The 13,044-nt window shown below is 40.8% G+C and overlaps 1 protein-coding gene across 1 annotated transcript in view; it reads left to right on the forward strand.

Moving 5' to 3' along the window:
* The first annotated feature begins 299 nt into the window (after window positions 1-299).
* igf1rb (insulin-like growth factor 1b receptor) overlaps window positions 300-13,044 on the forward strand; it is a 91,882-nt gene continuing 79,137 nt past the window's right edge. The window contains exons 1-2 of the mRNA XM_053635217.1: window positions 300-1,655; window positions 7,747-8,295. Coding sequence (XP_053491192.1) covers window positions 1,550-1,655; window positions 7,747-8,295 — 655 coding nt within the window. The 5' untranslated portion in view covers window positions 300-1,549. The remainder of the gene's footprint in view (window positions 1,656-7,746; window positions 8,296-13,044) is intronic.

Here is a 13,044-nt window from a genome sequence, read left to right on the forward strand (position 1 = left end):
AATTTTTCAAAATTACCGCAGATTTGGGCCAAGACGACACGTGTCGTGTCACATCATCTCAACACGCATTCAGTCGATTCACATGTGTCGAAACATGAGCACAGCTAAAAGGTCTCGTTTAGCAACAAAGACCCAGAAAAACTATTTTATTCGATTGCAATTTCGCCAAATTTCGAGTAGTTTCCTGCATGGCAAATTTTGCGAAAACCGCAGCAAATTCAATCATAATTTGGAGGCAACAATCACACACACACAAAACTCAAAAATCATGTACGAACTGGTTTATGAGCACAAAGTCTCTCAGTGTTCATCCTCAAGCTGTGTTTTTATTCAGTGTTTTAGGAAGAATTATTTCTAACATGATGTTTTGATGATCTGGGACACAGCTCAGGATTCACATAAATCCCATTTGTGATCCGTTCCAGTTTTTCCAGCCACCTGAATCCAACGTAACCCACTAACGCGGTGTGTGTGGAGTGTGTGTGTGTGTAAGAGCAATCGAGCCTTGTTTACAGCGCCGGAGCTGCGATAACGGGAGCTCCACTTTACTATACGCGCTTATCGGAAATCATAACGATGATGGAGATAATAACATCTGCGATAATCAGACCGCTTTAGTTCTGTCACCTGCCGTGTGTTTGCTCGCTCACTGCTCATTTCTGCGTGGAAATAAACACCTAGCTAATTACTACTAGCCGTGCCGTGCTAACGGAGCTGAGCTCCCAATTCAAAATCTCAGACTTGAGCGGACGGAGTGAAAACGCGAGGAAAAGGACGGAGAAGGAGGAAAAACGGCGCTGCGGCGGTTCTTTTTCACGCCTCTTTCGGATTATTTATTATTATTTATTTTTATTTTGTTTTTTCTCCACCTTCTCAATCACTCCCAGTCTCACTCCCAAGTTACCAAGTTAGGAAAGTTGCCCCTTCGCATTCGTCGGATGAAAATTAATCCCCCCGAATGCATATGAGCGACCCTCCGACATCCAGCGTCTCACCCAGCTAGTTAGCCGTTAGCTCGCCGCGCGCACGGTTTCCCATTGGACCGGCTACAAGGCGGCTAGCTCGGTTCAGCTAGCCCCGCAAAGAAATGGAGTCGGAGGATGCGGGCTTTCAAATTCATTCGTCAACGTGTGCGGGAATTCGGATATACATCGGCTAGCGTCTTTCAGGGATAATTGAAAAGCGAGTATCCGCAGCCTAACCCGAGCTCAGTGACTAAAACCCATGCTGAAGTCAAAAGGCGAGCTAAACCGGCTAAGCTAACTGGACTCCAATTGAAATTCCTATACGCATTAGGCTAAACAAGCCAAGCTAGCGATACTGTGTGTGAGTGTGTGTGAGAGAGAAAGAGAGTAGCTTTTCAGTTAGAATTTTTTTTTTTTGGACAATAAAAATACACCAGAAATATACAGATAACCGAAAGTAATCTCTTTTTTTTCTTTCAATTAAATTTTTTATTGGAAAAGGCTACAAATAATTATAGTCGGCTGGCTATATTTCGGTGTCATTTTTTTTTCTTTAGTTACTTTTTCCTCAAGTGTTTACAGGAATGAGGTGTTGGACAGCCAGGACTCATTTGTCCTCATGTTGTGCTCTGCTGCTGCTGCTGCTGCTGTCCCTCTCAGTTCACTGCCAGTGGCCCTCAAATGACGGAAGTAAGTAAATAAACTAATTAAAACACTTTTACAGCCGTTCTTGAAAATAGTTATAAAAGCAGAAAAGCTTGGCTTTAATCCCTAGCAGCACGGTGGTGTTTTTGTTCTGTCTCTCTGTGTGTGTGTGAGTGAGTGTGTGAGAGAGAGAGAGAGAGAGAGAGAGAGAGACTGTAGATGGGCTACAAACTAGTGAACAAAATCAGCTGTTTGGGACAATGTGTTTCCTTCCCTGTGAGGATTTTATCCATTTCTTCTCAAATTCCCCTTTATAGACCCGTGTAGCTCATGTGAGGTACGTGACAATCGAGGTTAGGCAGAAAACTAATCTAAACTAACCTGTTTGGGGAAAACTGTTTCCTTCCCTCAGAGGATTTTATGCAAAACCAAAGAGGGAGCGATAACAAGGACTTCAGCGTATCGTTTACTTTATAGATGAATGTCGCGGTGTCAGGTTTGAGAAGTGGTGTTGGGTAGGAAACAGTCTTAACTAGGTGAAAGAACCGTAACTGTAACTGTTTTGGGAAAATTGTTTCCTTTCCTGAGAGGATTTTATACAAAAGAGAGAGAATTCTTTATAGATGCATGTAGCTGAGGCGTTCGGTACCTGATGGTGTTTGGTAGAAAACTAGAAATCTAACTAGAAAAAAACATAAACTAAACTGTTTGCGGGGGGGGGGACAGACAGTCAGTACGTTTACATGGACAACAATATTCAAATATTAACCCGATTAAGACGATACTCTGATTAAGATACTAGCATGTAAACAGTGATTATTGATGACCTTAATCCGACTAAGGTCATACTTGAAGTAAACACAAATGGAATTAAGACATGTGGAGTATTCCTGTTTCAATCGCATTATCGAAGTGCATTACAGACATGTACACACCTTAATCACACTATTAACGTCTGGTGGGAGTTTTCACCGCATTTTGCGACAGGACACGTACACACACAGCAGTGCGCAACCATTTGAAGGCAAACAAGAGCACTGCGTCCAAAACCGCTTACTTACCTGCTATATAGTAGGCGAAGTACATGTATACGGTCAAAATTTTGATCATTGCTGTCTATGTAAACGTAGATACTGACTACATTTACACGGATAGCAAAAATCTAATTATTGACCTTATTCTGAATAAGACAATATTGTGATTGTGTTTTCATGCGTTGCTTTTAGGATATTCCTTTCATGTTCAGGTTTTACGTGTTATAGAACATAGATCGATTAACGGCACACGTCATTACGTCCCCACGCCACGCCGTCCCTCCAGAATTTCACGTATCAACATACAGTTCATCTTCGTTATGGTACCGTATGCAGTGTTCATTTTTAATTTTATGAAAGCTTCAAGTCCAGTTAATTATTTGTCATGCTATATGTGCAAATAGACAACTGCTTGAAGCCATGGGCTGCGTCCCAAACCGTATACTTACCTAAATACATATTTCACCTTCTATATAGCAGGTAAGTACGCGGTTTAGGGACACAGCCATGCTCTCTTGTTTGCCGTCAAACGGTTGAGTACTGCCGTGTGTGATCGTGTCCTGTCACAAAATGCGGTGAAAACTCTCACGCGAGGTTAATAGTGTGAGTAAGCTGTGTACATGTCTGTAATACAGGAATATTCCACATGTCTTAATTCGATTTGTGTTTACTTCAAGTATGACTTTAGCCGGATTAAGGTCCTCAATAATCGCTGTTTACATGCTAGTTGTTAGTGTTAATATTGAAATATTGTTGTCCATGTAAACATACTGAATGTTTCAGCATATACATTCTTTATAGACTGATGTAGCTGCTATGGTGATAGGATAAAGCTTGTTCAAGACAAATCAATTAGCAATAAATAGAACTGGTAAAATATATAGATATAAACCTGTAATATGCAATAAAATAGAAGTCGTCTTATAACATACAGTTACTATTTTTTCTGTATTAGACAATTGTTGGGTAGAAAACTGTCTAACTATGCGGAAAATAAACCCTGAACTATTTTATGCAAAAATAAATATGTATGAGACAGAAACCTCAGCGTGTAAATTCTTTGTAGGTGGTTTGACACTTGGTGTTTGGGTAGAAAATCTCCAAAGTAAAGATGTTTTCCAAGCACACTTGGAAAGTTGTGCCTTTCAGTTCTGGACTTCTTCAGCATTTTGTTTATCTCAAAACAGAGACATTTACAGATGATAAAGTGTGGGTCTTTTTCAGGTCAGGCAGCGTTTTAGTCTTAACATCTGGTGACATTTGTCACTTTTTGGTTTAATCAGGCGCCCCAAAATTTCATAACTGTCTGTGAAATGGCATCAGTTGCGAAAGTCAGAATTGTTTACCGTCAAGATTCATTGGGTTTATGCACAACTGACTACAAACTATTCGGATGTTTGAAATGTTGTCAAAGTAAGTTTAATCGCTCTGTGGTTCCTGGTACACACAATTTTAACCCTTTTTATTTTTTTTAACCACAGCACTGTTGAATTCTCAAATCTTATTTGGTCAAAACATGTTGATTTCATTTTCTATACCTGCAGCTCAGACAGTAGTTTTGGCTGCAAGGCTGAACACTGGTTTATATCAATGTGCTCGTTCTAATACGTTATCGTTTCTATAGTAACAGCCAATTCACAGCTTGATTTTTTTGAAGGAGTCTCCAGTGTCAGTGCTTCACAGTCTGCGGTAAAGCTCTAAGTTTTCAGACAAAGGAAAGTCGTCTGTACGGGGGTCTTTGTGGGGTTTATTTATTTATTTTTTAGCAATGCCGCATGGTTTTTGTCTTATTTCCTACGAGAGAGAAATAAAAAGAGGGCTGATTAGAGAATGTTTATTGCTGCTATAACTTAAGTGATGAGAGGAACTAACTTGTTTTGCAGATGTTCCACAACATTGTACTGTCATTTTTTAATAACTAGATGGTAAGCGTCTGAATTATGCTATGGCATAGCATGCTGTTATTGGAAAACAATCAGCTTCTGGGTGGTATTGGCTCGACATTTCGTGTTTTTTCTTCACTTAATTTAAAGCAAGTTTTTTGGCGTTTAGTTCATCTTTTAACCTTTCAGCGACTCAGACTCTTAACCTTCATCTCGGCTGTTTGTTTGGACTGTGCTCTTTCTCGCAAGCCAGTTCGGATAAATGCGTCAGCCAGCTGAACAGACAGAGGTATAGAAATGTCAAAATATATTAATGTAGGCCTGCCTTGTGCATCTTTTGGCATTGCCGGTTGGCTCACGCCCTTTTAGCTTGTCATCAGCCTAACTTCTCGCATTAGCTCGAGTAAATAATGGGAAGTCTGTTTACAGCAGTTTTTCGTTTTCAGCAGATTTGGAAAGAGACAGAAAGATCACGTTGAAACCAAGCAGCCATCATTAATAGCAAACAAAAGGAAAGGATGTTACTTTTCGAATCAGTCCAGTGTGTTGTTTTTGGTGTGTGTGCGCGCGCACGCCACACAGCCTAGATGATGATGATGATGTCTGTTTTGAATCAATAATTCGGTCAGCGCCTGGGGGGCGATTTGTTTTTCCCCTTCATGTTTCACCACCGCAAAATTTCCATGTTTCCAAGTAAACGGCAAACAAGCCTCCCTGATTCATCCAATTCATCAAGGAGGGGAAGAAGTGCAGGTTTTAAAATAGAACATGTAAAAACATCATGCCTAGCAAAACAGACTTAGTTCTGTTGATTGGAAGAGTGAGGAGTTTGTGGAGCATGTGTAATTGGGTTTTACTGTTAACCCCAGCGGTCTCGGGTCTGAGAGGCAGCAGAGCTTCTCCATCAAAGCCCTGTGTATACCCCACCTTTTGGTGCAGGACAGAGAATAGCTTCCTCATGTGGCAGAAACTCAGACTCGATGTTTATCAACGACGTATTGTTCAGGGCAAACTGGATAGACTGACGTTCTTTTTAATGGCTTCATCCTTGCCACGTTATTCTAGTTGCATTTCTCCAGAATGATTTTCAGCCGGTGTCACTTTAAGATGTGTAAACATTTGGCGTTCACTGCCGCCTCAGTGGGTTCACCATAATGCGACGTCAAACATCCCAGTGCACGATTAGCTTTCGAACCCTGTGACCTCTTAGCCAGTTTTTCATCTCGTCTCCAATTTGTTTGACCATAGCCTCTGCTTTTTCTGAAACTCGTTGACCTCCAGGCGTTCGTTTTTCGTTCGACTTTTAATATCCGACTGTTTTATTCTTTCTCAAAAGTAGTTTTCGTGTTGTGCTTGGTGAATTCGATCAGCTTTTCTCTGCTCTTTTGTTATTCAGCCAATGTTTTGTGGTTGCAGAAACCACCCCAGCGCATGATTATCTTTCAAACCAATGACCTCTTTTCAATCCAGTCTTTTCAGTTGCATCTCATGGTCTCAATTTTGAACTAGACCCACTTTGTGTTAGACATTTTATTCAAGAATTACTGAGGAATCATGGCTTCACATGGATCGTATATTAAATCACTCTGCCTGAAATAAACGATTACGTGATCGCTATCTACATGGGCCGTTAATGTTGTTATGGCTGTGACTTTATCAAGAGCAAACGATAACGTCTATAACGTGGAGGCGTCCACATCATTTCCTGTTATTCTCTTAACAAAGCCTGGCCGTAGGATACACTCCTTTTTAGTATTTGCTCTGGTACTTAAGCATTCGGTTTGTTTTTCTTTCAATCCAATTGGCTATATCAATGATTGAGCCAGCGTGTGAGAGCCAGTTGCCTCTCGTCGATGAAAGCTAACAGAAGCGGTCCAGGATGAGATATCAAATGTAAACAAGAGATTTGGAGTTCAGTCAGTGTGATAATGCTTGCCGTGTTTGTACAGCGGTGTGAAGTAGAAGAGTGTGTAAAGCGATTGGGCGACTCGATCTGCCAACAGAGTGACGTGTGCTTTTGCTCGTAACAGTTCACTCTGTTTGTTCTTGCTTTACGGCAAATTTTTGTTGATTTGTGTACCTTTTCTGTTTGCTAAAGTTGACTCTGAAAAGGGTTCAAATACACAAGATTATTGTTTATTACATGAACAGATCAGTCAGCGTTCTTCACGAATACAAAGAAGAGTACTGACAGTGTTTTCTGTAAGGAAGGAAACATGACATGGCGTGCTGTTGGAGGAAAACGGTCGATGACATGGTGCCGAGATGCCGCCTGATGTGAAGCGGAGTCACTCTTGCCACACGGAAGTTAATTATTTTCCAATAACACCGTGTTCCAAAAGTACTTTATTCCTCTATTGGTAGTTTGCTAATATTTACAGGGTTTTATTTATTCAGGTTTATTCCGGTATCTTTTAATGGTTTATTGTTGGATTGAACGATGCGGAACGGCCACAAGACAAGTTAGCACCTGTAATCCATTGCTTTGTAACAGCTACAAAAAGGTCGTTCCCTCACAAGGCTCTTTTTTTTTTGTCTCTCAAAGTTAATAAGACACAAACATACACAGGTTGTCCTGTTACAGAGAACCTGGAAAACACAAAGTCCTCTATCGTGAAGATTTTCCGGCATTGGAAAACTTACTGTCTTTGTTAAACAACAACAACAAATCAGTTTATTGGTATGGAGCATCTGCTATACAAGTTGATGATGCTTTAGAAATGTATTAGGAAAGAGCTTTATTAATATAAACATTGACTTGTATTCCAGCCGGCACAGCTGTCAGAGCTGCTGTTATAGAAAATGAATCAAAACCTCCTGACCAATTCAACAATGCTGTGGTTTAATAGCCGTTGCTTTTTCACAAATTTTGACATGTCATGTTTGTTTATGTCATGCGTATAATGGGGAAGTTGTTGGGGCAGTCAAAGCTAAAAGCTTTTATGTAAAATGTGATTTTGTAGAGCACTTTCATGAATTGTTCAGTCAAAAGTGTTTGTAAATTCAGCTCTAAAGCTGTATAATTTGGCAGCCCTTTATTGAAATTCAGTAACTGCCACTAGACTACCAATATACTTGTGTTTTAAGACTGGAAGTGTCGGGCTTATTGTTTGTGGTACTCCAACATATACTGCAGTTACAGGTAGATAACGATGACCGGTAGATAATGATGATTTTGCTTGAGTATAATCTGAACCACGTGTTGCTTTCCTGCTGTAGTCTGCAGTCCAGGCATCGACATCGGGAATGACATCAGCGACTTCAAGAAGCTGGAGAACTGCACGGTGGTCGAGGGCTACCTGAAGATCCTTCTCATCGTAAACAAGATCACCGATCAGGAGGTCTTCCGCACGCTCAGTTTCCCCAAGCTGACAATGATTACAGACTATCTGCTCCTCTTCCGTGTCCCCGGGCTGGACAGCCTGAGCACGCTCTTCCCGAACCTGTCGGTGATCCGAGGCCGCAATCTCTTCTACAACTACGCGCTGGTCATCTTCGAGATGAACAACTTGAAAGACATCGGCCTCTACAGCCTGCGCAACATCACTCGTGGCGCCATACGGATCGAGAAGAACCCGGAGCTCTGTTACTTGGATTCTGTCGACTGGTCTCTCATCATGAACGCAGACTTAAACTTCATCGCTGGAAACAAGCAGGCATGTGCAGACGTTTGCCCGGGGCTCGTGGAGGACAGTCCGAAGTGCATCAAGACCAACTTCAGTGGTGTCTCAAACTACCGCTGCTGGACTTCTGACCACTGCCAGAAAGGTAAGAGCTGGTGAAATTGTCTGTAAGTTGATTAATCATCCACTACACTCTCTGATACCATCTAAACGACTGCTTCTCAGTCATATTGTGAATCCTGAAAAATGTTCCAACGTCCCACTGATGTCCCGAGTGTTCCTCGTCTTTGGGATGAAAATAACAGCACTTTATTTTCAGTCTCTCCCTTCAAGTGTTTTTATAGACTGTTTATTGGAGGGTGGAATTTGCTGACCATAGCGCAGCTTGATTCGGGTTTAGTCGTGTGCGTTTGCTTTAACTAGACCTGGTCCTTCGTCTCTTTGGCTAACGTTTGAACGTCTTCATTTACGAACGCGACTTACTAATGAGGTGGAACCCAACCCGAGAGCTGTTTAAGGATCCGAGGTGATAAAAGTGCAGCAGGACACTAACCATATGTCCAAAACCACACCCTGTACACTTTATAGTGCTCTATTTTTGGAGATTTGCCATTTTGTAGCCGTGTCTGAAAGCCCAGTGGAGAATATCCAGCGCACTTATGAAATTCCATAAAGCACTGCAATAAATCAGTTTCCAACAGTGTACATCGGCTGATAAAGAAGACCCAAGACCCAAGAAGACCCATGTGTAAGATATGCAAGTTTTATGAAGAGGACACCCAAACTAGGCTGCTGATCTCACATTCGAATCATTCCTTCACGATCGTACCCTTCCATGACGTCCAGTGACGTGTACTCTGATTATATTATAGGAATATTTGTCCGAGTTTGCCGTTTAATTCTTGAATTTACTCTTTAAAAAGGAAAAAATGCATGAGGTTTTATTCTCGATATAATTTTTCTTGTTAGTTTTCTTAAATAGCTTATTAAAATACCTTTCCAAACACGCACCAAGACTTTATGGACGTGTCTGACTGACTGCAGTTTAGCAAACCGTGGTTAATCTAGCTGCACGTAAATTTCAGAGTGCAGTAGCTAATAGTGTAATAATGCTGAAAGCTGAAAAGAAACTAAACAGGAAGGAAATGGTGAAATCTATGCAAAACAAAACTTGTCATGCTCCAGTCTCGCAATTTAAAAAAATAAATAAATAAAAATTTTTAAATCTGATGAAAAGCATCAACCAATCAACAGCGCCGCTCCATGTCTTTTAGATTTTTGTTTTTTCTGTGTAATTATGATCTGTTCTGGAAGATTAAATCGTTAATTGAGATTTTAGTTGGAAAAACTCGATCATGCTTAACACGCATCTAAGTCACAACCAATCTGACGGGGAAGGAGACAGGCAGCTAAACACAAACATCGTCCCTCTCTCTTGCACATGGTGTCACAGTTAAAATACAGATTTAGAGGAAGTGCTTGTAACACTTGAGTGCTACCACTAACCGCAGAGGTGTCAAACATCAAATTTGTCAAACTTGAAGAAAATTAATGTGCAAAAGAGTGCCAAGTAATACACGTAACCACAAGTAATGTGAGCCATCAATCAAGTCAGCATGTAACAACACAAGAAAGAGACCACACCTACACAAACGCACATATATTCACATATATATATATATATATATATAGTGTGTGTGTGTGTATGTATGTGTGTATATATATATATATATATATATATATAATATATATATATATATATACATACATACACACACACACACACACACACACACACACACAGAGAGTTGCAGTCAAAATTATTCAACCCCTGTTGCAAATCAGGTTTATTGTAGAAATGTACAGACTTTGAGCTGTTTTCAGACTTTCAACGAACAAATCAGACAAGAGCAATTGAAATAGTTCAACACAACGAATGCATCAAGTGGTTTCCCCAAATTCAGCTGAATATGCAACTTATAATGACTTCTCCAGTTTCAAAATTCAAAAACCCCCTGAATAGAATCCCTCACCACAGCACAAATATGCAAAACAGGTGTTGTCTCAAGCACATCTGATTCAACTAATCCAGGGCTTCACTAGTTGCACCAGGTGTGCTTGAGCTGGAACACATGAAATACCTGAACTGGCTAGGGGCAGGAATTGTATGAAATACCTGGATTAGAGCATTTTCAAAACAGCAGGTCTTGTGGGGTGTAACCAGTACGCAGTGGTTAATACCTACCAAAAGTGGTCCAAGGAAGGACTGCCAGTGAACCGGCGACAGGGTTGTGGGCGCCCAAGGTTCACTGATGCGTGTGCAGAGCAAAGGGTTAAATCTTGTTTATATATAATACGTCTGTTTGAAAGTAAAGGTCTGTGTTTAATAAAAATGTTAATGAAATGAATAAAATTAGAAAAAAAATGAGCTTGTTTAGTTTTGTACATGTTCTCATATTTTAAGGAGGTATTTAATGGATGGATTTTCCATCTTCTTCTTCTGTCTTTTAAATAGCAAAAACAATTCCTCCTCAGCATTCATGTTTGTAAGCGTTGCTATGGTTGTTCCGACAAACGACCACTTCTCTCAGCTACTTCCTGTTGGTTTATAGGACGATTATGCAGAGTTTGCCCCCTCTCGTTTCAAAGAATATTACAATGGCAAGCACGTCAAGTACAAACGCCTCGTCCGTTTGGGGAGGTGCACTCCACGTAGGCTCTCGGTGCGGGGCCAGGTGAAAGTATAAACAAGGCTTTAGCCCATCTGTTCCAATCCCACAGAAGAGCTACTGTAGCACAAATTGCTGAAAACGTTCATGGTGGCCATGATAGAAAGGTGTGAACACACAGTGCATCACAGCTTGCTGTGTACGGGGTTGTGTAGCTGCAGACCGGTCAGAGTGCCCATGCTGCCCCTTGTCTACCACCACCTACAATGGACATGTGAGCATCAGAACTGGACCATGGAGCAATGGAAGAAGGTGGCCTGGTCTGATGCATCACATTTTCTTTTACGTCATGTGGACGGCTGGGTGCATGTGTCGCTTACCTGGGGAAAAGATGGCACCAGGATGCATTATGGAACAAGGCATGCTGGCAGAGGCAGTGTGATGCTCTGGGCAATGTTCTGCAAAGAACATGTGGATGTTAATTGGACACGTACCACCTACCTAAACGTTGTTGCAGACCAAGTACACCCCTTCATGGCAACAGTATTCGCTAATGGCAGTGGCCTCTTTCAGCAGGATAATGCGTCCTGTCACACTGCAAAAACTGTTCAGGAATGCTTTGAGGAAAGTTCAAGGTGTTGACTCAGCCTCCAAATTCCCCAGATCTCAATCCAATCAAGCGTCCAGTGGTTTTAATGTTATGGCTGATCAGTGTATATTGAAAGTATTTCTGTTTTCTGGTTTCTGGCCAGAACCATGGAGATTTTGCTTGCGTGGTGGGCTAGCTAATAAACATAAGATTTGTCCAGCGCTAATATAGAATATATCACCGCTTGACGGAAGATATGTTGGAGTAATACCGGGGTCTCTGACATCACTGGCAGATTAGTGTCTGTTGCACACTCTGAATTTTAGTGGTGTAACATCATGGGCAATCAGTAATGAGCGTAAAGGACTGTGTGCATAAGACTGGCTCAAACTGGGTTTTATTATATAATTTACAGCTAGCAAGTGACGCAGTAACTGCAGGAACAGTTCTCTCAGAGAACTGTGACATGAACGTTTTGAGAGCATAACATTTTAAGGACTGGTTAAGCCAGCATACATTTTCAAGTGTTTTATGGTCAATATGAAGTCAATGTTAAAACCAGTGAATGAACAGATTTATCTAATAGAGGGTGTGCATGTAACGTCACGGTAGGCGGAGCTCGAAAACACAGAAAAGACACATCTAAAATGGGACAAAGCTGTTGTGAGATTGACTGTGCTAACAGTTTCAATAGTAATTCAGAGCTATCTTTTTACAGAGTGCCAAAAAACCCCGTTTTCACCAAGTCGAGCAGTGTACTTGTAAGTTCTTTTGGCGTGTAGTATTCATGTACAGTGATGAAATAATTCGCTACATATTTCTTTTTAAACGTTGCCTGTTTCCATTGATGAATGATGGGGGCTCATTGATTCTTTATGTAACGTTAGTAAGTGGAAGCAGTGATGGTTACAAACAAACTAGGACTAGCTAGCTTACGGTTTACCAGATAAAATTATAGAATAAAATATGAATATTTGTACATACAACCAGATTGTTTATTGGTGTTCTCATCATTTTAATTTCTCCATATATATATATATATATATATATATGTGTGTGTGTGTGTGTGTGTGTGTGTGTATATATATATATGTGTATATATATATATGTGTGTGTGTGTGTATGTGTATGTATGTATGTATGTATGTGTGTGTGTGTGTGTGTGTGTGTGTAATATGCTGACTTTAAAAGTACAGCATAGCAGGTACAGTGAGGTTTGAAGGATGCCCAGTCTCTGCCTCAATGAACCATGGGAAGTTACTATGGCAGACATGGTGCCTCTCTCTCTGAGGGGAAAACTATGTAGCAGTTCCTCCTGCCTTCTGTATAATTACCTTGTTTTTCTTGGGCACAGATGTTTCTTGAAGGGCTTGTGGTGGTTTTCCTGTCAGCCTGCCTGGCCTTTCTTCTCTGTGTGTCTTTAATTACCCGCTCAGGCCTTACAGCAGAATGCACCATCTCTATGCATTTAAGCCCAGTTTAGAACAGATAAAGCTTCGCACCATACATTTCCTCCTCCTTTAGTGAGGTAAATGAGAAATATTTTTAGTTCTGTCCACTCAAGTTGTAAAAGTGAAAAATATCTGACTGGAGTAATGAAAATACGGATTTCACTGATAGCCCGATGAACTTACGA

Source organism: Ictalurus furcatus, chromosome 10, assembly GCF_023375685.1.
Source record: "Ictalurus furcatus strain D&B chromosome 10, Billie_1.0, whole genome shotgun sequence".
Taxonomy (NCBI): Eukaryota; Metazoa; Chordata; class Actinopteri; order Siluriformes; family Ictaluridae; genus Ictalurus; species Ictalurus furcatus.